Source organism: Molothrus aeneus, chromosome 4 (assembly GCF_037042795.1).
Source record: "Molothrus aeneus isolate 106 chromosome 4, BPBGC_Maene_1.0, whole genome shotgun sequence".
Classification (NCBI taxonomy): Eukaryota; Metazoa; Chordata; class Aves; order Passeriformes; family Icteridae; genus Molothrus; species Molothrus aeneus.
Window position 1 is genome coordinate 4,931,630 of NC_089649.1, and position 27,720 is coordinate 4,959,349.

The 27,720-nt window shown below is 38.0% G+C and overlaps 1 protein-coding gene across 1 annotated transcript; it reads left to right on the top strand.

Moving 5' to 3' along the window:
• IL15 (interleukin 15) lies at positions 1–27,449 on the top strand. The gene is made up of 8 exons (XM_066548914.1): positions 1–219; positions 342–354; positions 8,989–9,118; positions 24,572–24,672; positions 25,096–25,177; positions 25,327–25,368; positions 26,200–26,343; positions 26,864–27,449. Exons 3-8 carry the CDS (start codon positions 9,056–9,058, stop codon positions 27,014–27,016), a joined length of 585 nt encoding a protein of 194 aa, XP_066405011.1. The 5' UTR covers positions 1–219; positions 342–354; positions 8,989–9,055; the 3' UTR covers positions 27,017–27,449.
• Positions 27,450–27,720: the final 271 nt, after the last annotated feature.

The window sequence follows — 27,720 nt, forward strand, 5'->3', positions numbered from 1 at the left end:
AGAATGTCCAGGAAGGTCCATGCTTCAGATAGCAATCAGGCAGCCGCCTTTCGTGTTTGGCACTGCCTTCTAAATTGTGGGCATGTGTATTTCCCCACAGTTCTTTTTGCCTTGTTTTGTTTAGGGTTTTTTCCTCCAAGTTTGAAAGTTGCTAGGAAACGGCAGCAGGAAATCCCTACAGTCTGCTCTTTGTCCTGAGAGTAACTTCCACCTTATTAGGTACAAATTTATTTATGTAACAACTGAAAGTAAAACAGAATGGAGGAGGGGGTGGAGCATTTGCTGGTGTCACTTGTGCAAACCTTATCCTAACTTCTGTGTTGTGTCGACTCGCTGCTCAGCACTCCGAGACTTGTGAGTATTTCACAACTTTTGACATCCTCTTGTTTACTTTTTTCCTTCATTAGAAAGATGAGGGAACTTAGAGCTTAGCTTCAAATTATTAAATGCTTTTAAAAACTGTCTAATAGGATTTCTTATGAAATACATAGTTTAAGTACTGTATTTAACCTTGCACTTGGCACCTGTTTCTCTATTTCTGCTGTGTTAGAGAAATCAGCAATTAGAGAAAATTGGTGCTAGCTCATGAAAATTTGTCATTGTTTGCTAACAAATTCACTCAGCAAAAATGAAGAGAAAACAAAGCTACTGCTCTGAGCCTGGTTAATATAGCAAGGACAGAGGCAAAAATCTGGGGGAACAGTTATTTACTTCTTAGTGTATATGGTTGAAAGAGCATTAAATGCAGGCAGAGAACAGAAAATTTGCAGACAGTGGAATCTTGCTGAAAACAGTGACAGGGTTTCTGTAGATGATAGAAGTGTTCTAGAGAGATTCTACTCAGTAGTAAACAAGAGTAAACATATGCACTGGTGAGTCTTGTTAAAAATAACACTTTCTACCTAGGCATAGACTCATAGATTCATATAGGTTGGAAAAGAGGGAAAGATGTGGGGAACAGAAACTTGTCACAGATTGTATTGTCACAACCTGCAAAATTATATCTGTGTAAGTCTAATAGGAAATTCTCCTTCCTGTGCACAATCACTATCTTGCAATTCCTTCTGCTTAAAGAAGATATTTTTAGGCAACTTACTTTTAAGAGAGTCTTATACTGTGGAAAAAACTCCTGATGATAATTATCACAGCATGTTTGGCTATACTTTCCAAGTAGTACATAGTACATAGTACACAGTACATAGTATATAGTACATAGTACATAGTGAAGTGCTTCCTTTGTCTCTCCTTTGTCTTTCAGGATGTTTATTTCAATATGTTCTATTTACAGTTACAGATTAATTTGGCATGTACCAGTTAAATGGAAACATACCACTTAGTTATTTTGTCTTGGAAAAAGATAATTATAGATTAACATAGTCTAAACAAACAATATTTATAGCTCAATAGAGGTGTTAAATTTGGGAGTCTACTGGGCTGTTCGAAGCTTAGAGTATGCCTTTATATCTGTGCCCTGCTCTGCACCAGCACCAGAGGGCAGCCCCTGGTACAGGGCCAGGCTCTGGGAATGGGGATATCCAGGGATGTGTGAGAGACAAACTGCTGGAATTGCATCCCCAGACAGGCCCTGCATGAAACACAGAAGGCAGCCAGTCACCAATGGTGTTCTCCAGGGCTCAGTGCTGGGGCAAGCCCTGTTCAGTATCTTTATCCATGATCTGGATAAAGGCGTCAAGTACACCCTCAGTCAGTTTGCAGATGACAAGTTGGGTGGGAGTGCTGATCTCCAGGAGGGTAGGAAGGCTCTGCAATGATCTGGACAGGCTGGATCGAGGGACCGAGGACAACTGTTTGAGTTTCAACAAGGCCAGGTGCCAAAGTTCAACCCCATGCAATGCTGCAGACCTGGGGCAGAGTGGCTGCAAAGCTGCCTGGTGGAAAAGGACCTAGGGGTGCTGGTTGAGAGCAGCTGAGCATGAGCCAGCTGTGCCCAGGTGGCCAAGAAGGCCAGTGGCATCCTGGCCTGGATCAGCAATAGTGTGGCCAGCAGGAGCAGGGCAGGATTGTCCCCCTGTACTCAGCACTGGTGAGGCCACACCTCAAGTGCTGTGTCCAGTTCTGGGTCCCTCACTGCAAGACAGACACTGAGGTGCTGGAGGGTGTCCAGAGAAGGGCAGTGGAGCTGGGAAAGTGTCTGGAGCTGCTCCTGAGGGAGCTGGGGGTATTTAGTCTGGAGAAATAAAGGCCTGGGCATGACCCTATCACTCTCTACAAGTCCCTGAAATGGGGTTGTAGCCAGGTGGAGATTGATCTTTTTTCCCCAAGTAACAACTGATAAGACAAAACAGCCCCAGGTTGTGCTAGGGAAGGTTCAGATTGAGTAATAGAAAAAGTTTCTTCACCTAGAGTGCTCAAGCACTGGAACAGGCTGTCCAGAGAAGTGGTAGAGTTGCCAATACAGAAGATCTTTAAAGGACACATAGGTGTGGTGCTCAGGTTAATGTCTGGACTCAATGATCTTAAAGGTCTTTTCCAACCTAAACAATTCTATGATGTCATTATGGATGCATTATGTCTTGCTGTCATTATGAATGTGTGAATTCTCTGGGAAAAATAAGATTATGGTCAGATCCTGAGGAGACCAAAGGACCCTGTGGGATTCAATGTGAATCAAGCAAAAGTTGTTTATTGTCCTTCTAAACATTGTTTATCTTTACTTCTTATCTTGGTCTCCACAGTCACACATTGTTTAATTGGTAGCTCTGCTTTGTCCATGCATCTCTTGATTGGTAGCTCTACTTTGTCCACAAAGCAAGCAAGCATCTCTTTCTTATTCTAGTTGGTAGATGCTGTAAGCGTCATTTTACTCGGGTTGACACCCCTTTGTCTGTCAACTTTTCTGCTTCTTCTTTCTTCTTGCAACATCAGCTTTTTTATCCACAAAGGTGACCTTGTTCTTTAGTTCCAGAAGGTTAGGCTGGTCCATTTAGTACATGTCCATTTTCCTGTAAATATGATCCTACAAGATCCATTCTAAAGCTGCCTAGGAGTTCACTGAAAATAGAGAAGGGTCACAGGGGACAGAGGTACAAGCTGATGTAGAACAGTTGGGAAGTATGGATAATATAATGCTAGATTTTTTTTTCTCATGAGTGAAAAGTTAATCCTCAGCTTCCAGCATCCTTCACGCCATGGCCAGTGATATATGTGACACAAACCTCCTGGTGTCAGGTTCAGGGCTCTGCCAGAACAACGTTTCCCTTTCTGTGCTCAGGGTTCAGCTCGTGCCAGCGCAGCAGGGAGAAAGGCAGTGTGGAGCAGCTGGCTGTGAGACATTCCAAACAGTGGGGTTTGTGACCCGCAGCGGGTCACGGCTGTGCGGGCCAGCACAGTGCTGCTGCTTGCAGGGATCAGGGGAGCGCAGCAGCCCATGCACAGTTTCTGGAACAAGCTTGTTAGTCTGTGCAAAAGTACAGATTTTATTCCTCCTGCTTCTTTTGCTTTTTTCCATGACTCAGTCTTGTTGCTACACTCTCTATTTCAACACTGCACCATCTAGGAGCTAAAACCCAGGAGAGCGAATACTCATGCATTCCTCTTTTTTTTTCTTTGAGGCTTTTCTGGGCACTTAAACTCATAATGAAAGAGTGATTTTAAAGGTTATTTTAACAACAATTCTCATTATTATAATACATTCCCAATTCTCTATACCAAGTTATAGTGCTAGGCAAAACAAGAACATCCCAAACATGTCCATTTGCTCTCCATGCATGCTAATTTTTTTCCAATTTTCAAAAGTATTTTAAAAGTAATCGCTTCAAAATGGAGGGAGGAAATCCCTACTTTCAGTTACTTATTATCAGCTACTGATTTCTCAGAGAAATGTTTATGAAGCAAAATCTCATTTTCTATAGCAGTTCCCAAATTTAAAGACATTTTCTCACTCAGCTGAGCTGTCTGATTCCCATTTTACAGGTTTTGATAGGACAGAAATTCATTCCAAGAACGAATACTGACATGTTAACAAACAAGGTGATAGAGTTTGTTTCTGCAAAGAGCAAACTCTAGTGGAAAGCACTATTAATGGTTCCTTATGGGAATGCATGCTCAGAACTCCTTTTTGAGCCAATGTTTAATGGGACAGAACCAGGTTGGAGGGCCCTGATACCTACACAGAGGAAAGGACTTCTGGTTTCATATCATTGATCCCACACCGATTTACCTTCTCACTGCCTCTGTGCCAAACAGAGAAGGTCCCTGCACACTGGAGGTTCCTCTGCTCTTGCTGGAACAGTGCTGTTCCCAAGATGGATCCTGTGATCCTGTGCTCAGAATGAACCTGAAGGTAGGACCAGAAGAGAAGGGCATTTCATCCAAGCTGCCTGTACTTGATCAGTGTAAACAGAGATCCCACTTGACCAGGGCTGAGTGTCACCTTTGAGATAATAGTCTGCACAACTCTGAGAAGTCTGGAGTAGGATTTCCTCCACATCCTTTAACTAACCTGGGGCCTATTCTCCATCATCCATCAGGATTTATGGTTGGCTAGGGCTAAATTTTTATATCATGCTGAGAGCACAAAGAATATGGTCACCTTGGCAGCTAATAAAAGCTTTCTGTCTTCCATTTGTAAACCAATGTACTACTGTAAAATAAGAAAACTGATTCCTATTTATTTACTTATTATTTCCCTTAGAAATTAGTGAGGAATAGCAGAAATATTTGGAAATATTAAGAATATAGTACATCAGGAGATGTACTATACAATTAAGTTGTATCAGCTGTTGTCCCTGCTGATAAGTTATTATAAGCAAGTTACCAGATACTTGCATCATTACAAATTATCATGCAGTATTTCATGCTATAACAGATGAGGTAAGTCCTTAGTGGCAGCATGGGGTGATCATTCAGACAGTGTTGATACAGCTGCTATACATCACAACTGAACAATTTAATAGTTTACCAATTAACTCTAATGTCAATGCTTAAATATTCTTCACAAAAAAAATGGTGGATGGAATTTTTTTGCCCAACGAGGAACTGCTTTTAAAAGACTGTTGTATAAAAATGTATGTAGACTAAAAGGGTTGCGCTCTGTGGTAATTTAAAAAGTCTTATACTGAAGTTGCTAATCCAGCCCACTCATGCTGAAATTTATCAAATATATTAGGATGTCTTTTGGTAAAGTAAAAATAAAAGAGAAGAATATTTACTGGCTGCAATTTATTTTTGAGTAGATGGACCATCATATTCTAAACTGCTAGCCAGAAATTATTCCCACTGCACCTTTCCCTGGCTGCAGTGTCTTCCAGAAGGCACTGAATGTCAAGTGTTGGTAATTTTCTTCCCTCGAGTTTAAGCTGTACATAAGGACAGTGTGGGATAGTTTATTGTCTCTGCTGGAGAAAGAACCTGATCTTATTGACTGTGTTGTGTCACCGTCTGCCATGGACTGTGTTTGTGAAGATACAAATTGGACAGTGCCGTTGTTGAGCTAAAAATCTTGTGATAAACATATATAGTAGAAAACCCATTTTCGGTAAAAAAATAACAACAGTGATGAGGTTTACTTCACATATCTTAAAACTAATTTTAGCTGTTAATATATTGTTAGCATACTATTAACATTGGTTCTTTTTTTGGTTGATAAGCAACATGACAGAGAGTTGGGCATGAACTCTGCAGCGTCTTTTGATGCTGCATTGGGTGATTAAGAATTATGGCACTTTTACCAGTGGGGCCTGCATATTTCCTGGCCAGTGACAAAACTGCTGTTTTCTTGTAAGGGAAGAAGCCCTCACCTGCCCTTCCAGAGCTAAGGAATTCTCTGTGGGAATCTATGTGCCTGACTTCTGAAAGCTGCAACTTTCAGTGAAGCTTGTAAGAGGAAAAGCTATCAACATGAGCACACTCATGTTGATAGCTTTTGAGCACTTATTGCTCAAAAATAATGAATTGTATCTGTTAGTATAAGCCATACAGCCAACTTGCCTCAGGCTGAATGCCATGAAAATAATAAAGGCAGATGAGGCATATCAGCTAGCACGAGGATGTGTAGTGCGCTTATAAAAACAGGAACATGAGTCACTGTGGCTCTCAAAGGCTCAAGTACTGTAACCTTTGCCAGAAAAGAAATTAGTACAGTATCTTTCCCTGATAGTGTACTTAGGCAATGGTCTGGCTCCCAGAGGTTTACTTTGTGCTGCTTCTTGTAAGGGTAAATAGGTCAATTGTTGCTTCACATTCCTGAGGTTTGATTAACGCTGACACTATGATTAGGTGGGCTCAGTGCAGTGGAGAGGCTGGGCAGCAGAGGGGGTGACAGGAGGGTGAGAGCTCACCTGGGCTTGCACTGGTGCCTCTTCTCAGCCTGGGGATTCCAAGGGGTAAACCTGTCCTGCAGTGACCAACACTAGGTGCTGGTGATGGCCAAAGCCATCGGACTGGGGTTCACATGTGCTGCCTCACTGCTTACAGCTTTCTTTCACTCATTTTATTTAATTTTCAATAATTTTTATTGAATAAGAAAAGTCTACAGCCTTAGCTAATTACTTACATGGGCACAAGAAATGTGATTTTACACTGTCTAGAGTATATATATATATATATATATATCACTTACCAGTATATTACCCGTTTTCATCTTGATCACGGATTAGTTAATTTTTCTCAAAAGGATAGGAAAGGATAAGAAAAGAGGAATTTCACTCTCCAAATGCAAAAATATTGGAAGAGCCTAAATATTTTGGGCCCAGCGTGTGATACCTGGAGATAATTTTTTATTTTTGTTTTAAGTGATTGCTTAGCAGTCTCTAGGATTGTCTGTGTTCACTTTAGCCCCCAGTGTGTTCTGTGAGGTGCAGCTGTGAGGAATTGCAGCCCTTTTGAACTAAGCTCTGCAGGGACACATTTTTTCTTCGCACTGTAACATCTACCCTGGAGAAACCTGAGCTAGTATCTGACTAGCTGACTATAGCAACCAGAAATATGTGCCTGGGGAGCATGAAGCATCCCGTCCTAGGGGCAGATATGCAAAGTAACTAAAAGGGAGGATTTTTTTGTGAAGCAGGGCTCAGAAAATTATGGCTGCTTGTGAAAAATCTGTGTTAAGGAGTGTGCCCAAATCACAGAAAGATGCTTAGATGAAGGCAAGGAGAAGGCTCAGGGCTGCATCCAGCTGCCTTTGTCATTGAACCCGGGTTTTCTTTCTGTGATCTTGTGTCTCCTTTTCTCCACACCTTTTTGGTCAAACAAAGCCATTTATACAGGAGTTTGTTTTCGTTTGGTTTGGTTTTTTCCAGGAGCTTGGTCCACTTTGTGAAAACAATCCATTTGGTTCACAAATGCCGTATGAGAAAAAGGAAATCATTACATCATACTCTGATTAAAGATATAATGCCTTTTTATAATTATGAATTCATGGAAAGGCAGTGAGCTTGGGATTGAGTTTCAAGTTGAGTAGAATATGCTTTAGTGATCATAAATCCTTCTACTTCTGCTACCCTCAAACTTTCTCCTTCCTTTCACTTCCACCATCTATTGATTCCTTGCTGTGTTCTCCATCCGGTCATACAACTCAAATTCCACTTCTGTGCACCAGCAGCATCACTGTTTTCTGCCCCTAAGCCTTCACAATGCTGTTCCTGTAGAAAGCCTGTGTACATACACACAAAATGTTCTGCCTGCCTTGGAAGCTCAGAGATGGAGGATGTCAGCGAAGAGACTGCTGGACACCACCTAAATGCCAAAAAATACCTTCTGCAATTATGCAAATAAAATAAGCCACTCAGGACTTGGCCAAGCTTATGCAGGTTTTCTAGGCTGCCCAACTTGTAAAAGCTGCCACAAAGCACTGCTTTAATTAAATACTTATAAACATTTAATTTTTACGAAAGAAGTGCATGTTTTCTGCTAATTTGTTTTTGGAAATGAGTGAATTACTCTTAAGGGGACTTTAAAGAAAATCACTACCCTGAGTAAATAATTCATTGTAGAAAATTCCAGCTCCAATAAGTTCACTTTGATCAAAATACAGGTAACTGAAACTGAGTCTTATTGTTTGAGACCCAGCTGCTGAACGGCTGCAAAACTGGCAATGGTGCCTTTACACATTACAGAAACAAGACTGTGTTCTTAGCCTGTATCTCTGAAATTCTCTGTGCTAAATTTTCTGAGAAGACAACGCTTATGCAGTCACACATCTGTGTGTGTTTTCGTATTTCCATCCTCCACCACATTTCTTTTAATTCAAGGCCTAACTTCATTGTATAGTTCATATTTGGAAGAGGCACCTACAGAACCCTTCTTCAAGCCTCCCACCTAAAGCTGGGCTGGATTTGACATCACAGCAGGTTGCTCCAGCTTTGGTTGATTTTTCAGTACCTCTGAGGATGGAGCTTCTTCAACTTCTGTAGGGACCCTTCTTCACACATTTATTTTCTTGCAGATTATGTTGGGACTACTTTTATAAAAATGCTAATATTAATGTCCAAATAAGCTGTTCTGTCAACATGCTTTCATTTTCTGCTGTATCTCTTCAAGGCCTTGCTATGAGTGCAAAATCTATTGCTTGAACAAAAATCAGCTTGTTCTTCCAACCGTAAAACTTGCAAGATTTGAATACAAATCTAGGGGAAAAATTTTATAAAAGAAAAGGGAAACCTTCCAATTGCATTTTATTGTGTCATCTGTAAAAAGGTAATAAAAAGGGCAATGAGCTTGTTAGATAGTCACCATGATTGTCATGAGAAATCACAGAAATTATCCATTCCTGACAACACACGTTTTCCAGGGGATCTCCCTTTATCCTACAGAATTCAAGGATGCGATTCTACTATCTAAAGAAAAATAACCTTTTCAAAATTTCTGTCTTGTGCTTTCCATTTATTTAGAATATATACAGGGGACTTGCAGAAGCTGCTTGCCAAATTTACGAGGCTTCCTGCTTTGAATTATCTTAATGGATAGGCTGAAAGCCACTCAGAAATCCATTGTGGATTTATACTTACATTTTTTTCCCCCCCCATGTAGGCCCCAAAATGTAGTTTTCTGATGCAGATGCTGTGCTTCTCCTCTGAGTATTGGTCCAGCAGGCAGGATGCTGGGGACAGCACGGCCAACACAAAACTCTGCTGGAGCACTGAGCAGGCTGCAGAGTCAGGTAAGGATCACTTAAACAACATGACATTTTTTCTAAAATTTCAGCAAAGCTTTTAATGTTATTTTGCAACCCAACATGAAAAGTAGGTAATAAAGAAAATTTAAGGCTTGTAAACATCTCTGGTATTTTAGATTAAATCCCTACACTCTATAATTTTTACGTTGTTTTTTTCCACTCCTTGTTGTTCAGTTGTACCAGAATTAACTTGCACACCATAAATAGGTCTGGGTTTTTTTCATATTCATATTTTTCAGTTGATTTGTGACACAGCAAGTTCTGGCCAACTTTTCTGCTCGGTCCTAATCCCTGTGTCTGGCTGATATTTCACAACATGTGAGGCCAAAACCCCTGATCCTTGAGAGTATTTACTACACTCTTTACTGTGGGGAGAAATCCTTGAAAGTGTCCAGCCTCTGTAGCACTCTTCAGAGCTCCCCACATATTATCTCCTAGATGATTTGGTAGCAGTTGCATTTCCAGTAGGCAGTGTGGCCAGGTCACCTTTTTATAATCCCAAAGTCATTAGCATTTGGTGTTGTCCCAAAACAGGTTGTGCAAGAGGCAGATCCACACACAGAGCTGAGGTATTAGACTTATTGACACTTCTGTCCAGAAATGGAGGCTGGATGGTGCCTCCACGAAGCCAGCACAATGACTATTGAAACTCTTCACTATTTATAAAATTTTAGCAAGGAGAGGCATTAATGTTCATTGGCTACAAGTCACATAGTTCTCTTATTCGTATTAATTCTTCTTTTGGTTGATGATTCTTATGTTAATTCGTCCTATGCTCAGTCTTTCTCATCTTTTCTGCTGGCTTTCCAGTCGTTTTTCTACAGAAGTCACAGAACCAATTAATCATCTCAAATTTGAGTTAATTACCGATTATCCAATAGCTTCGTATGACTTCATGCGAAGTGCCAGAATGATTGCATCAGTCTAAGCTTTTATTAAAAGCAACAAATACAGACCTCCTGATTTTGGAGAAAAATTTGGAACTCAAGCATCACCAATGAAAGCTCTGGAAAGTTGGAAGCAGGTCCCGAGTCACTGTCTTGAGCATGCCAGTTCTTCCACAATGATTGCCTGTAGTACATGTAAATAACCTAGGGTTATTTACTCTTCTAAGGCTGTGAAAAAAATCAAATGCATGACAAGGAAATAAGTCTTTATTTTCACTGAGAATTTCAAATGCACATTCAGCCAGTGGTGTTTTGACTACAGGATTTTCTCAACAGCTCTTAAAAAAATATAAAAAGCCATTACTCTTGCAGCAAGCTGCAGATGCAGGGTTGTGTGACTATCAGAAAGCAAGTTTGTTTTGCCCTGTGTCACACTAACGTTGCCTCTGTTATGACTCACCTAATTAAATGCTTTCATCCTTCATGATAAATTAAAACAAGTCTCATGTGTTCTGGAAGCAATTCTGTTTGCTTCCAAAGCCAGTGAACATTTTAAAACACAACTATACCACTACCCCTTTTAAAGGTATACGTAAGTTTGGTATTTTTGCTATTAACTTACCATCTCTTAAATTAACAATTTTATGCTCTTTCTTATATTTATACACACTGAATGATGTAGCTATGAAGGTACAAACAAAAAGACAACATCCTTCTCAATAAGGCTTAGTTTCTAACAGCAGGTGTAACATACAGCCAGATATAGCATACATGTGTAACATCTATGTTGTGTCCCTTAAAAGAATTAAAAGTGCAGATTAGTTGAAAATATAAATCATAGTAGAGTAATCTACTGTTAGGAAAAAAGCTGAGGAATTTAACCACTAAGAATAAGTATATCGTTGTGCACTGTGTGATTGATTTGTACAGATTTTTTTTCCTTTAAATCTTTAATCATCATTAAGGACTTGAACTATATGATGCTTTTCTAGATGAGCTATCTTTTCTCTTGTTTTCAATGGAGATTATTTATATAAAATAGTCTTTAAAGCTACTGCACAAAAGCTAACTTAAGTACATTCTGATATCAGAAGTTTCAGAACAGTTTCCAGAGATCAGCTCAAAGAGTTGTCACTCTCTGCAGAACAGACAGGTAGTTACAATATTAGCAGAAATTTAGGAACCCCGGTTCACAGTCAGTTTCCCAGAAATCAGATCAGCCTTCCATTACCAGAACGGCTGAGTAACAGAATCTGTCTGTTGGCCACTCTGTTATGAGCTGTCTTCATACACCTGAAGAAAAGAGGCCATAAACAAAAAGTCAGAAAGTAGCTGATCCTTGGGAACTTGACAGGGGAGCAAAGGAGATGTTAATCTATAGGCTCACAAACAAGCCCTTAGCCAAGGCACTGAAGAAGCTCCTGTTTGGTGCAAGTCCGTGAGCTGTGGTGCCTTCAGTGCTTCTAGAGGGTCATTGTTAAGGAGATTGCTGAATGAAAGTTTCCCCTGACATGTTTCTTTAGTATAAACCACTAAACTAACATAGTTTAAACTAAACTAAACTAACTAAACTAAACTAGCAGTGAGAACAAATTTAAAAAACGTGGGGTGATGTATGTTGCATCTGGTGTATTTCTTCACTAAGAGCCACTAGTGCAAGCAGGAGTTTTCTCCTGTCTGTGCTCCATTGACTTCAGTCCTCTGACATCCCCAGCCAAAGCTGGAATCAGGCCTTTTTTGCAAAGCTGAATGAAGATGTGTTCTGTCTCCAAGTTTTCCAGATGGTGGCGGGAACAAGAGGAAGACCACGAAACAGCCATTCCATAACTTACAAAAACCTCAATTTTCATGATTGTTGCTAAGGAGAAAGGGATGCAATATTTTCTATTCCCTAGCTCCCTAGTGAGGATAACAAACAAAGTCTCTTCCATGGGTCATTCTACAGTCTCTTGAGATCCTCCTGCCTACATATTTTGTCTGCTGACTGAATCACAGCCATGGTAGTGGAGTGAAATCATACGGGTGTCCAGCACAGATTTTGAATCACTGTTCTTTCACAGCATTCAGTGGTAGTTATCCAAGCCAAGAAATAATACTTTCCTGAATGAAGTTATACTGGGGAAAGTTTATTCAAAGCACTTTTTTTTTTTCTTTCTTTCTTTTTTTTTTCCCTAGAGGAAAGAGAGAAAAATGTCACCATGGCAACTTACTTTCAAATGAAAGCATCTTCGAGTGTAGTGCAGTGTACTAGCACTTTTTTTTTAAATTAAGAAAATCTCCTCCTCTAAATACAATCTAGAAGTTTTACTTCATTCTAAGATGGATGATTAATTAAGTCCTTTTATAGGGAATGTGGGATTTTGTTGGATTTACTACAATCACAATCCCCCAGTATTTTCTAACAGATATCCTGAGGAGGTTAGACAGCAGTGGAGGGAGGAAAAGACCTCACAGTGGCATTTATATGTACAGATTTAAGAAAAACAGGTACAGAAATAACAGTCACTTCAATGAATTCTGGTAGTTATAAAAAAGTAGAGTTTATATTAAAATATATATTTGTCATGCAATTCTCTTTTCTACGCTCTCAGACAGCTTCCAACTAAACTTCCAAAGAAAAGGCTGCTATAAATGTAGCTATTTCTCCTGCAGCATGACCCAATGCACCAGATTATTTATGTCTCCCAATACTCTTTGCAAAATGGAGTTGTTAACCTTTATGTCATGGCTGAATTCTTGTGTGGGTATTTTCTCTCTCTCTCTTGAATCCTAAGTATGCTTTTTTTCACATCTCCTTGTCTCACATTCAAGCAAACTTTTCAGCAGAGAGCCTTGATTTGCATAATTTGTGCTCTTCTCTTCTCTTCTCTCTCCCCAATTGCTCTGCAATTTTTACTCATTGAACCAGTTGTTTGTGTTTCCCAGAAATCTGTAGCTGCATACAAGGAGAAGACTGCTCCTGTGACTTCCCATTTCCCACAGAAACAAAGCAGATAACTGCATGCTTTTCCTTTTTAATTTGGTTTTATTACAATTCCAGACAAACACACTATTATTTAATGGGCTACAGCTTTTTGCCTGCAGTTATGCTCCTTTTGTTTCTTACAAAAGAGATGTTTCTCACCTCATTATCTTGTTCCACACAGTTAGAGACCAACCCCATTTCCCTGTTCCCTTGCTGCTATTCAGAATGAACAGTTGTGCCATAATTTACATTATATTAGACTTTTCAAGCATATTTTGGTGGATTCAGTCCTTCAAAGATACAACTCTCTGGGCTACTGAAGAGGCCTGGTTTTAAAGTTTTTTGTAGTAAATGATGTGAATTTCATTTTGCATCATGATACTAATGCAAAGGGGAGATGATAAAATAATATATCAGCATTAAGGTCTGGAGTCATATGAATCAGCTGCAGGATTTCTCACTCTATCTGCTGCTGATTTGCAGGTAAAATTGCCCATTTAGCTTGAGAGTTATGCTGTGGCATTTTAGATGTAAGTTTCTGTCTTCATGCACTTGTGACTGGAATAGAGTTAATTTTCCTCCAAGTACCTGGTACAGTGCTGTGTTTTGGAACTGAGATGAGAATAATGTTAATAACACTCAGGTTTTAGTTGTTGCTAAGTAGAGTTGATGGTGATATATGAGGACATTTTATCCCAAGACTGACCATTTTTGCTACCATCTTTAAGAAAACAATTCTCAAAATGCCAAATAAATAAGGACTAAATTTTTCTTTAGTCTGCAGAAAACAACTGCTTCAACCAAGGTCAGACATAATCCAAATTCAGTGGTATAATTTACTTAGCCATTCTGCCCAGCACTTCCCCCTCCAGAAGCTCTTATGAACATGATGGCAAAAGGCAATATCTAGATGTCCTGGAAGGTCCTTCTTCTCTTTTGTATCCTTTTCCATTTTGAGAAGAGTCCAAATGCTGTTACTACAAGAGACTAAGCTGTGATATGCAGATGTGTTGTGAGACAAAGAGCTCCTCCAGAATGTTGAAGAATCTTCTTTAGAAGCACTATGTAGCACTGAAGTCCTATGTGCAAACTGCTTGATTTAGTAGCCAGTCTCCCAAGAGCAATTCCACTGTGTAAGCACAGAGGAGGAACTAATGAACTAATGTAACTTCTTTGTTTGGAGCAGGATGGTTGTTTTCCTGAAAATCTCTGTTGGCATTCAGGAGCGTGGGCATAAACCCAGGCTGAAATGCTCTGCTGTAGGTACCTGCTGTTACCATTTGCATTGTCTCTAGCTGATCAGAACACAAAGTGGAGATTTCCTTTATGGCATTTCAATTGAACTTTTCTCATGTTCTACTTTTGAAACAATTCCTTCTTTTTCCTGTCTTTTTCTTTCTTTTTTTTTTTTTTTGACGAAGCCCCCACTCATCTCCTGCCCTCATGTAACTGAAAATATTTCTCAGATTCATAAGATTTTATGGTTGCTGTAGATTATTTTGCATAATTTAAATGAAACATGAATATTTCAAGTCTCATTTTAAACTGTGTGCAATTTCAGGATACACAGGTCACAGTGAGGACAAAGTAATTTTCTAGTAGTTTTTCTCCAGCTAAAGATGAACAACTTGAAATAGTGCAAATTTATGTACTGTGCACTTGTGACAATTTTTAAAAATAAAATAATTTGACTGAACTATGAGCAAGATACAGTGTTGAGAGTGAACTCAAGCTCTGTATTACACTTAGTAGAAGTGACTTTTAAACAGCAATGTGGTTCAATCAGGGCTACAAGTCATTCTCTGCCCTCTTTAGGACCTGAGGGGTTTTGCCAGTACCTTTCCTAAGAGTTCAGTGCTCAAACCATATCAAAAGCATGGAGCATCCAAAACCTGGGGCAGAATGATTTATCTCAAAGCAGCCTATGACACCTGTTTTGTCTGGACTTAAATATCAGAAAACAAAATAGCCTTCATTTAAGTAATGAAAACTAATTTTTATTTCTGTTTATACTTTAATTATTTTCTAAAGGACCATTTTCTCTAATTCATATAACCAATTAAAACTTTTGCAAATGGAAAAATCTTTATTTCAACATCCTGCTTGGCGTTTCTAACCAGAAAGAAACCAAAATGCCATATTTAAGCAATTTTTTCAGTTATACACTCAGATTCTTAGCTGTTACAAAGGCTTTATCCTATCAAATTGTACACAACAACTTTTTGGTTTGTTTTGTAATTTACTTGCTATTTTTGTCAGTCTGGATGTCAAAGAAATGGGACTGGAAATAATCAAATGTTTGAGTCTTGTCTTGTGTGAGTTAAATGTGACTAGCTAAACTATTTCTCACTTAGAAGAAAAAAAATGTAGCATTCTCAAAGTAACAGTTATTCTTTTTGCTCACTATCCCTCCAATTTTCTGAAGGACAGGGAAGCGCCTTTCCAAAAAATATGCAAAGCATTTGAGTAGTATAAATGCTTCCACTCTCACTGAAACAAATAAAATAAACTGGTGTTTATCATCCCTTCAGCTGACCACAAACGTGGATTGGTGGGGTGCAGCTCTGTTTTCTCTCAGCTAGATTGCTCAGTTTTGAAATGATGAAAATGTTCTCACAGTGCCTGGTGAATTGAAAGAAAAATAAAGAGGTCAAACCCACAAAAAAATAAAATACGTATTTTCAGGAAAAGGGTAGACGCCAGCATTTCCTCCATTGCAATGTGTGAAAATAATATGCATGTTTATTCAAGTATTTATTCATTGTGACATTGTGACTTTTAGAAAACTTGATCTGAATTATGAGGAATTATGTTCCATATAATGACACTTCATTAGCCTATGCTTGTCTCCTGTAGAACGTACCTTATGGGTAATATTACCATTATATGGAACATAATTCCAAGTGTAAAACAAATCGATGTATTAAATGTAGGCAAATCGATTGCAAGAAAAACTTTCTGAGACAGCAGACAGTAGTGACATGAATGCATAATGGAAAAATCAAAAAATTAATTAGGAAGAACATTTTGTTTCCTGGGTCTGAAATGCTGCTGAAACTGTTCTTGCAAAAGCTTAGGAGACTTCAAGGTGTGTGTTCTCAGGAGGAGTAGTCTAGTACAATAGTTCAGAAATTCAACTGCTGGAGAGTAGGAGCAAAAATGAGTGAGCTTAGAAGCTTGGAAATTCCTGGTTTTAGGGAAGAAAAGTGTAAAGTTCCTCAGCATGCACATCTCAGCCATACTCTGCTATGCTCATTAGCCAGTTTGAGTGTCCTATGGAGAGGGCACAAGGAACATTGGAGAAAGCTTGTGCTCTCTTGAGCCTTCAAATATTTTTTTTGCATTGTTTGTATTGGCAACAGCTCTGGTTGTTGCTTGAGAGTTGGTATAATCTATCAAAGTAGCTAAAATGTGCTGATATGCTCACTCTGACCTGAGACAGATGAAACACTACCATTTTGTTCTGATTTTGTTCCTCTTCTGGAAATAGGCAACCAATGCTATCACTGAAGTTTTTTAAAAACCCCAAAGATTAATGCTGACATGTACAGAGTCAGCTGGCTCCTTGGTTCTTTGGGGTCCCAAACTGAGACGCCCAGAGATTTATTATGAGCAGCGTGTCATAGAGAATGCAGTCATAAAACTTGGGTATAAAGCTGAGTCTAAACATATTCCAGCATATAGTCAGTGATGTTTCAGTAGCCAGGTGGCAGCTTGGGACTCATCTCTGGTAATTCCCATTAATTTTCCCTACTGCCTTCAGTTGCACACTGGCATGTCTCTCTATGTGCATAATAATGCCTACTATAGCAGAGGAAGTATACTTGAATATCTGTGTACAGGCTTTGCCCCAGAGGTCCTGGTTGTGCTTGAGGGGCTGCAGCTACCATGTCCTTCATTGGGCTGCAGCTGTGACCAATGAAGAGAACTGGGATAAAAGGGGTGGGTCAGCCAGTCTGGGGGAGTTTTGAAGGAGCCCCGAGATGGGAGAGAGCAGCATGCAGCAGACAGAGTCAGTGAGGATCATCGGCTGTAAAAACACACCAAAGAGGTATGGACTTTAGAAGTCTGATAACAACAGCAATATGAGACTCTAGAGAAATAATAGAACAATGACAGCCTACGATGCTTTTTAGACCAGAAGGTGCCAGGTTGTATGTGAGTGGCCTTAAATTTTTTTGCTAACTTTTAAATTTAACAACCAGGGGGACCTTGTATGGTGTTTGGGTCGGTATTTGCCAAAACCCAAATTTGTTCACTGTTTGCAAGACAGCAAAGTAAATAGTTTGCCATGTTGTGCTTCCACTCAGGAGAAATAGGTACCTTGCTGTGGTGGCAGGGAAGCAGTAAGCTGTTTGGAGAGCAAAGAAAAGCCTCAGAAAGCAACCCTACCACAGCAGGCTTGTACTGCCTTCAGAAAACTGAGTTGTGTTCAGGCACACAGTCTCACAGTTATTAATATCCATGGTCACTTTTCTATTTTTATATCGAGATCATCAGTGTGTGACAGATAAAACCCTGTATCAGCCCTTGTTTAGAATGAAATAAGATTGTTTTCTAGCTTTACCATTCAAAAATGATGAAGAAACGTGCTTGAAAGGAAATATTATGGAGAAATCTGATCTTTAACTAATCTCCCCAGTATGCTTTACCACAATGTGGATGTTGCATGTACACTACTGCTGTATTGCACTCAGCCCCTGCTACACGTAGTGAAAAGTGGTTCAGTGTGCAAGCTCATAATGGCTACATCACACAAAAATACATTCAAAATGTACATAAAAGGGGGAGGTTTCTGTAGTGCACACACAGTAGTGCTTTTCCAATAATCACTTCTGTATCCAAAGATAAGAGACTAAGAAGGATTGTCCTGTTCCTCTAAGTCCTCTTGCATTATTATTTATAAGTGATTTGTAAAGAATGTAAAACAGGAACACTTTATTTTCCAAATTTTTTTCCTTTTCCATGCCTATCCTATATGGAAAAAATTTGTGGTAGAGATACTTCGCTCATCTTTGTTAGACTCCTGATTCTAGTTTTCTCTGTCTATTCATCAGTTTACGGTGCTCTGTGTGCTGCTTCCTCAATTGTTCTATGAACCTATTTTTCCCTGGTTAATATTTTTGTCAAATTCTCAACAACTCTGGAAATTAAAAATTTCATTGGTTTCAGGAAAGCTATCACAATTGTCACATATTAGGATTTATTTCTGCTCTTTAAAAAACATTAGAAGCAGAAGAGAAAGTAGAATGTTTCAAACTGCATCATGCCTCTAATTCAGGACCCAGCAAATTCCAGTAAAAATATCACTGTAAGAGAGGGCCATAGATTATAATTCTTTTTAAAAAGCTCTGAAACTTGTGTAACTTCACAATTTTGAGAACTGCCTTTGCTGTTTTTAGTCTTTTATCTAGTACAAGTGTGTTACAGATCTCTACCAGTGTATAGTCTTACAGTCTTTAAGCTGAGCACGTTGCTAAGGCAGAGATATTATTTGTCCAGCAGCTGTTCCTGTAACAACTATTTTTATGGCCTCAGAGGTTTCAATTTTATGCATCAGTATGACATCATTTATAATTTTTTTTGCTGTTCAAGTTTCCGTGTTTAATACTGTTCTAGCTGTTAATATCCTACCCTAAAGGCACAGACATTTAATCCATAATTGTGTTCTCATTCCCTCTTGGGTATTTGTTGCTATGATAAAAATAGCACAAATAAATATTTACAAGGAGTGCCTAACAGCAAATGTATAGATCAGGACACATTTTGTTAAACCAACTTTAGTTTTGGCTCTATTTTATGTGTTTTATTAATGCCCTTTACGTTTTGAATATCTTTTTATTCTCACTGTTTATGTATCTGTGAGAACTTATTCTGAAAGGCCTTTTAACTAATTATTACATATTGCATCCTGAAGGGTGTCATTTGGGGATAAATGGTCACATCTAACCATCTGTGCCTTGCAAATGAGTTTTTTGCTCTGTACTTTTTCTTTACTGTGTATTTGAGCTAAATTATTTTTGTCACTAGCAAAATTCAGGGGGTCTCTGGGTCAATTGTGTTTGGCAAGCTAACCTAGCATTAATATTATACATCCTTGCATCAAGAAAACATTAAGTTGATCTTTCACAAGTTGAGGAGTGATTGATACCTTGAAAAAACTGACATTGCACGGAAGGATGAAAAGAGAAAGAAGCATAAATTAGCTTTCTTTCCTGGCTGGATTTTGCCACCTGGCAAATATAAGGTCTATAGCCAAGTACAGGGCACATCTTCACAAGGCAATAGTCTGAGCTCTGGGCCTCAAGCACACTTTGCAAAAGAAAGTAAAGGTCAAAAGAAAATATTTAACTTCTTACATTTTATCTTCCGATGTTTAATGTATTGAGTGGAATAGCAATGACTCTGTGACCTTTCAGTAAAGTTTTCCAACAGGCATTACAAACTTTAGTCTCTAGCATAAATGCCAATTATCAGGAACATACAGGAGAAAGGACTGCCAAAGCAAATCAACAACTACTTGAGCAAACAGAGAACATATAAATTCAAAATGTTATATAAACTGAGAGAGTCTCCTGCCATGCTGATTAGTGAGAAAACTCTTTTGAAGGCTAGCACTTCCCTGATACAAGCAGAATAAGCCATGTAGGGTAGTACTCCACAAGAATGTCACCACTATACCACAAAACCAAGAAAAGCTGTGGTTCTTGGTGGGAGAGAGGTGAAAGGCAAGTAACCAAACAGGAATCGTATTTAAAGAATACCCAGTTTTATTGCTGAGAAAAAGTGCTTTAGCCAGCCTAACTCTAGGTAAATACGAAACTTTTAAGAAAGCACTTCATGTCATAAAAGCTTAAACATTTAACAAAGCAAGGCATGGTTTGGCTCTCAGCCAGACCATCATTCAGCCATGTGATTCAGTTTACGACCTGGTAATTGCATTGGCTTCCTTTCTGGTTCACTAAGTGAAAGCCAGCCAGAAGCATGAAAAGCTCACTCTTTACATTGAAACCTTGAGGAGGAGAGCTGCTGATAACACCTGGCAGAGCTTGAGGGCAAATTTCCTTATCAGTGCAAAGAGTGATAGGGAGAAGAACTACAATAGATTCAGGCACCATGATAGTGTGGAAGCAGCTCTTTAATAGTTGCAGCATCAAATGGTATTCAGAAGATATCAGAGATGTAAAAGAAGGTTTTTTTGGCAGTGGTTTTCAAGGCTGTACTTATAGGTAGCATCTGCAACAGAGTTTCTTACTGTCTCAGAGAACATTAATGTGGTTCTCTGTTTTTATAAATTTGAGTAGTTACATTCTGACACTAATTCAAATTCAGGGCTTTTTTTCTTTGTTTCCCTTTGATTGTTTCCTATAAGAAGCCTAAAGTAACTTAGGGATGAAAGAGCTGAGCGATTCTTGATTGAATCTGCTTCTTTGACTTTAAGCGTTTACTCCATGACAAGGCAATTAGAATATGTCTTTTCTCTAAAACTTACTCATAATCCATGAAAATTTGATTTCAAAATTACTTATTTAAGGGCTCAATATGGAAACATCTATCTAGTTCAGAAGTACTGCTTTATTTATGGGTTCCCTTCCTCTTAAAGTCACTTCCACTAGTTTATGAAACCTTTACTCTCCATGGCTCCACCCCTGGAAAAAAGAAATCAGAAGAGAATGTTCTTTTGGTACAGGACTAGGGAAAAAAGTTGATTTTCTTCTCAGTCTTATGGACTCTGACATTCTGTATGCTTCTGAGCAGACAGAAGGAGCTCCAGTGTTATGCACAATACAAAACCTCAGGTAGATGCAGCGCTCTAGCTGTGCAGTTACTTGGTACTTTGTCCCCTTGAAGGTAATTGCACTAGAGCAAGAGGACAGAACAATTAATTAGTGGAGCCCACAAGCAGAGGATAGCAGAGCAAGAGCCACCGGGTGAGATTTTGTTGGGGGAGGAGGCAGACTTCGCTGAAGGAGGCTCTAATTACTGTGGCAAAAGAAACACAGGAGAAGAATTGCTGCAACAGTGCAAATGAGTGGGTGTAAAAGTCAGCTCTACATGATGCAAATAGCACTTGAATACAGATCTAAAAAGACCCCTACTTTCTGCATGAGACGTTTCTTAAAAAAATGCCAAAGGACTGGAGAGAGCTGGAGGTGATGGTAAGATTTTAGGGGGAAATTTGCAGCAGTAACAGAGAAAAGAAGATTTAAAGTTCTTTGCTGCACAGGAAGCCAGAGAGAAAATGCTGAGGACACATATTTTTAGAGCAGGGGAGAAGAAGAGACCGACTAAAATAATAATAATGAATAATGTGCAAGAAGTCTATTGTACTACAGAATGAAATGAGAAATGGGAAAAATAGATTGTTATGAGAGAGAGGTGTTTGAGAAGGCTGATTTGCTCATGGGAACAAGGAAAGGGGGCTGATCAAGGAAAAAACTGTATGCTAGAAGTCAAGAAGTTAAAGAAAATTCGAGAATAATCAACAATTAAGAAGGTTAGACTTCAGGGCTCTAGGGTTTTTTATAGGGTGAGAGGTTTTGCAAATGGTCAAAGACTCTCAGGACATTTCAGGATTTTGAAAGAAGTGCACATCAAGTTCTGGCAGGGAAACATATTGAGGTCTGAGCCACCAGTTGTGAAGGCAACACTGGCAGAAGTTCCCTTTTTCCCACAGAAACTGAAAACAGTATCACCAGTTTCTAAATCCCTCATAAGATCTGAGCACCTTGTATGTTCCGGTCATTTGTTTTCAAGAACAAGGAAGCAGATGAGGAATAAAGATATAAATTAAGAATAAAAATACAGTTTAAAATAAGGAGAAAAAAGAGAAGGCCTTTGCCAATAGAACCAAATTGCATAGCCTGGATAGAAATTTTCTTGTTTATGAATATCTTATCTCAAGGATTCAAGGAGACATTTATAAGAAAATATTAATAAAAAAGTTCAGATATATGGTATTTTTGGAAGAGCATATATTCACTTCCAAAGGCTTTAATCTTTAAAGCAGCAAGTAATCAGGACACAAGCTACCAGAGGTATAACAAAGACAGAGAGTAATTAGTTAATGATTACACAGAGTAGGAAATCAAACCCAGACATTATCCAAAGAAAATTTTTGTGTTACAACATTATGTGTTCAAGGTAGGAGAATGATTTGTGAAAGCTTCTAAGCCAGCTTGCAATGCTTCTGTTGTTGAATAATAGTTTGGATGAAAGAATTAAGAAATTCAAGTAGAAAATGGGCCTGCATTGGGTCTGCAAAAGCGTGTGTTGGGGGATGTAGCTGACATTGAAACCTCTTTATGAACAAACTTTATAATGTGCATGTAGTACATTTTTTGCGTATTTATCATCAGTACAAGATTTCTATTACTTCGAAACTCTAAGCATTTATTTTACACTAGCAATTATAATTTATTACAATAAAGGTTACCTACAATATTTAGGAAAAGCCAATATGCAGACATTCAATCATTAAGAAGTGTTATTAGAGTAAACAATTATTTAAAATAGGAAACAAATGACAAATTAATGATAACCCTGGTCCATTATTCACTAGATATCATAATATATTATTTCTTCATCATGAAAACTTTGTGCTGCAGCATAAATTTGATAATTCCTTTGGACTGGGCCTCCCTCTCAAATCAAATTTTAAGGCCCCATAACACTAATTATAAATTACAAAGCTGGTTTGTGCTTAGGGATCCATCATAAGTCTTTCATAATTTGTTGAAACCTCATCTCATTTCATAAAAACCAGCTTGTAGAATGATAAAAATGTTCAGCTATTGTAAAATATTTCCAGTATACTTTAAATTATTTTCTTAAAACTTGGGGTTAAAACATGTTTTTTTCAGCTGTATCCACCAATCAGGTTTAAAATTTCTTTAAATACACTTGGAGTTTCCCCATAAGACTACTTCTGACTTCACTTAAATAATAATAGTAAAAAATACCCCAAACCCAACCAAAGTAGGATATTTTCTAAGCATTAGCATATCAAATGAAAGAAGGTAGTATGCAGATTTAACAAAAACAAATTAACAAAATCCAAACCCATAAGAAATAACATAGCAATTTCAAATCAATGCTAACTGTGAAAAGGACAAAGCTTTTCTGTCATGCTATAGCAAAGTGATTTAGCTCTTTTGACCATATCCATGCAGTTAATAATTACTTCCTTTTTTTATCCCGTACATTTGAAAAATAAATGTGTATAAGTACTTAATATTTTGGTTTAGTACTCATATTTTCAATTTCCATTTGTTATGTAAGTAGGGACAGGTTTAGCCTTGCTTGTAGACCTACTTTGGCTGACCATGACACAGCATCCTCCATATGGAAGTTGCTCAGAAGATGTAGGAGAGGTTACCTGCTCTGTCCTTTCTGCAATCTAGATTGTCCAGTATCATTAATTTACATGGCTTTTATTGAACAGGTTTTGGACAAGCAAAGGGGATTAAAGGGACTGAAACTGCATCCCATTATTGAATGTGGACATTTATGTAGGATTAGGTAACTATGTTATTTTACCTGTATCTTTGGGAATTGGAAACAAAATAATTGCAACGTATTTGAAGCATTTTCTATTTAAGAGAGTAGCAAATATTTGTTAGAAATACTTTGGGGAACTCGCATGATCATTACTCTCCTGGCTCTGCTTTATTAAAGTAGATTTCAGCGAGTGAGCTGCAATCCTGATAGTGCATGGACTGACCTCCCATTTGGATGTTTTACCCCTGCACAGCTCTCCTTTTCTTAGTTTTCTGGTCCATTTAAAAATATTTACTTACGAGTTTGCAAGGAACGTCATTTGAGTCAGTTACAGAGTATTGCATGTTGGATAAGGAATAAAAACTTGGGTCAAAACCACTGCACTGCAGCAGATAATTAACCTAAGCCTGTGAGGGAACTTTATCAGCTAAATCAAAGGGTTTGTGACTTTGGAACAAAGGTTACTGGGCTGTGCACAGAGAAATGTTTCTTGATGGACAATGCACAGCTTTTCACAGCTTCTCCTTATTTCCAGTTGCTAAACTCCACTGAGGAAATTCTGAAATGCATCACTGCCCACTATTAGACACATATAAACTGTGTAAAGAAATGTAAGTACATACTGTATCTAAATATTTTATTTAACATGTGTACACATAACTATAGTATTTGATGCATTCAAGGTAGAGTCTCACATATATGCAGCCACAGTATTGGAGTTAAAGTTGTAGGGAATTAATTGAATTTGGATAAGAAATGGTAGCCAGGGGAGAGGTGGAAAACAAAAGTTCTTTAATATTGACTCTGTGTTCAATTGCAGCGTGCAGTATGAATTGATAAATAAATAGGGAGCCCAGGATGAGTTCAGGTTTTCACAGTGTGCCTTCAGCATCTGGTTTTCTACCAACTGTCTGGCAAAGTGATTATGTATTTCTCCAAGCTACAAATCAGTTGGTCTTTCCAGCTACACACAACAGGGTTTTGTCTTTATTGGAATCTTGGAAAATTGGTTAATTAAGTCAGTACTAAAGCAAAATTCTGTGGAATCAAATGGTGACAAGCTATCACTTTGGTTGTGTCTTCCAGAAAACACACCTGAAAAGTATTTGTCTGCAGTATCTGCTTCTGAACAGCCACTGCTTTTGCCTTTTAAAGAATGAAATGGGACTAATCATCTTCTTCCTATGGTAAATACAAAGCTAATGCCAATCAGACAGTAACCACAAATTATTTATTTTTACTATCACAGCTGTTACTTGTCTCCAGTCACTTCAGAGAGTGGATTTGGAATTTTATTTTAACACTTTAAAAGAATTTTAGGTATTTTACATCAGGTAATTGAACCTTTTTCTTGCATTATGTTCTGTAAATCTGGCCTTCTAAAACACCCACATTGTTTATACTGTGTGTGACATGAGAAACTGTTTTTATGTATCTGTGAGATTTTATCATTTTTCAAATACACTTGCTTGCCCCAAACATGGGCCATATGTATTTACATGTAAACACTGTATCTCTAATATCTTACAATGCTGAGTCTTTTTTTTCATCGTGAACGTTGTAGATCCCTCCTGTTTAGCCTAATGGTCACTGAGTTTCTTCTGTTCCAGTGCTTATGTACCAAAGACAGAAGCAGGTCGTTGCAAGTGGGAAGAAGTTCTGCAAGATTTGCAAACGATCAAGACGTCCAAAGTAAGTTCATGAAACAGTCAGCATTTCATATAATCATAGAAGAAGACTTAATGAAATATTTAGCAGTGCATTCAGCTAAGAAGTGCTAGTGTGAGGGATATGGTGTTTGTTAGGCAATGTTTATAATTACAACTCTTATTTCCTTGTAGGATATTGATGTCAGTTTATACACTGCAAACGCAGATGAGGATGTAAGTAAACTTCACATATAACCATAACTAATGTTTAATATGGTGGCTTCATAGCCTTATTAGAAATTATCCCCTAAAGTAGACTTGTTCTAATTTGATACATGTGTCTAAAATAAAATAATTTGCCTTGGAATAAATAGTACTTCTAATCAATGTGCTTATGATAAATTGTGCAAGCAGGTATGAATTATCCTTATTTAGTCATCTGCTACTAAAATCAATCAATTGAAAGGGATCATGGGTGGGGCTTTGAGCATCCTGGCCTACAGAAAGGAGTCCCTGTGCATAGCAGAGAGGTTGGAAGTACAGGATCTTTAAGGTCCCTTCCAACCCAAACTATTCTGTGATGGTGTGATTAAAAGTCATTTTATCAAGGCAAACAGTGCTAAAATAATTGTGGGATTCATTTTTTATTTAAGGGAGCATTACCTACTTCCTCTACTCTCTTACCCATTCTGAGTTCAGGTCTCTGAGTTAAAGTGTTAAAACTACTAAGCATTATATTAAATTAATTCCACTATGTTTAGTTATAAGCCACGTTCCTATCCTAATTAATTATTTTCCTATGTTCTTCACTAAGACAATCTGTTTCACCCCATCTCAGCAAACTGCTTGATCTTTTTGTTCTTAGCTCTCACAGCCAATATTCAAATGTATTTGAATAGTAAGAAAAGATGCCCAGGAAGTAAAAACCAGTCTCTTTGTGGCTGATTTTATCTTAGATTACGTCTCACTTATATCATACTTGTGGTTTAAATAATATAATAAATTATGACCTCCATTTGCTTATGCTTTTTTAATTGTAAACTATTGCAACTGCTTTTTTTTCAGGAAGAATGCCAAGAACTTGTAATGAGGTGCTTTTTCTTAGAGACAGAAGTGATATTTCAAGAATGCCGTATCAAAAATTGTAGTAAAACACAGGATGTGTGGAACATATGGAAAAATGGAAATGACAGCTTCAAAAAAAATAAGGTAAGCAACACCAATGGTGTGTGGAAAAAAGGCAAATCAAAATGAATATTGGATAGCAGAAATACCTCTTTTGTTACATAAACTGTGGGATGAAAACTAATGAGATTATGACCTGTACTCATAATAATGAAAAATCAGTTGTTTGTAGAAAAAGACTTTCAGGATTCCTATCAAAGCAAATACTTTTGTGCATGCTTACATGTGGTAGGGTGTTGAATGTGTGTGTATAAAGGACAGTTTGCAGCTTCAGTACCTGCAGTCAGATATGTTAGACACAGGCAGAAAAGTATCCTAATTTTCAGAGGGACAATCATTTGCATCTTCCACTGAAGTGATGTACCTCTCACAGACAATCCTGTTCAAAAAGCTAAGAAATGCACAGACCATAGAAGGCTCCACTTATATTTTCCATACCCATTACCTTCAGTGGAATTATTCCCCTAAACAGGGCAAAAAACCTAATTCTCTATCAGAATGAATGGATTGGTATCCTGCTTTACTATTGCTTTTTTTTTTTCAGTTGGCTTCCACAAAATCAGAAAAATGCAAAGAATGTGAAGAATATGAAGAAAAAAATTTTACAGAATTTGTACAAAATTTTGAAAAGGTTATACAAAGGGATTGCAAACACTGGTCAAAAAGACATAAGCTGGGAAACAAGATGCTCACATGAACACCCTCAGAGAAATTAGATTATCACCAAAAATAAACCAGAAAAAAAAAATTATAATCCTGTTGGCTATCTCTTAATCTATCTGTTTCTATTGTGGTTTTCAGGTAAGCTCAATTACTTCTTCTGTCCAAGAACTCAAAGTCAAAAATTAGAATATTTATGTGAAGACTCTTCTTTGCCTTTTCCCCCTTTTGTACAATGCTAGCATAAGGGCATTAAAAATTAACTCCAGTTTTCTCACAGAAGGTAAAGCTGGTGCTTGGTTCTCATAGCCAACAACAACATGTTCTGTTCCTTCATTTGTTACCTCTAACATGACTTTATTCATTAATGTAATGACTACAACTCCTTTATTGATTACCAAAGATTTCAATTGAGATGTCAACCAAAGCAGTGTTAATTTAATTCTGTGAATAAAGTTAAGTGACCAAGTCTCTTGCATTCTAAATAAAAAAAAAATAAATTCTATGAATTAGGTAGAAATCTTGCCTGTGAAGTAGGGTTTATAACTTTAATCTCCTTTTGGCAAAGAACTTTGAAGACACGAATCCTTTTTGACCATTTACTGGAAATCATAACTATATTTCTTAGACTTAATGCATTTTTAGAGTCCTCTGGTATTTCTGCAATGTTGTCCAGTCTCCTTTGGGCTCTTTCTAAACTAACTGCTTCCCTCATGATTCATATTCCTGTCATAGCAGCTG

Coding starts and splice junctions, on each gene's coding strand:
- IL15 (XM_066548914.1), top strand. CDS start 9,056: ATGCTGGGGACAGCACGGCCAACACAAAACTCTGCTGGAGCACTGAGC. Junction 25,178..25,326: donor AAACGATCAAGACGTCCAAA/GTAAGTTCATGA, acceptor ATTTCCTTGTAG/GATATTGATGTCAGTTTATA. Junction 26,344..26,863: donor ACAGCTTCAAAAAAAATAAG/GTAAGCAACACC, acceptor TTTTTTTTTCAG/TTGGCTTCCACAAAATCAGA.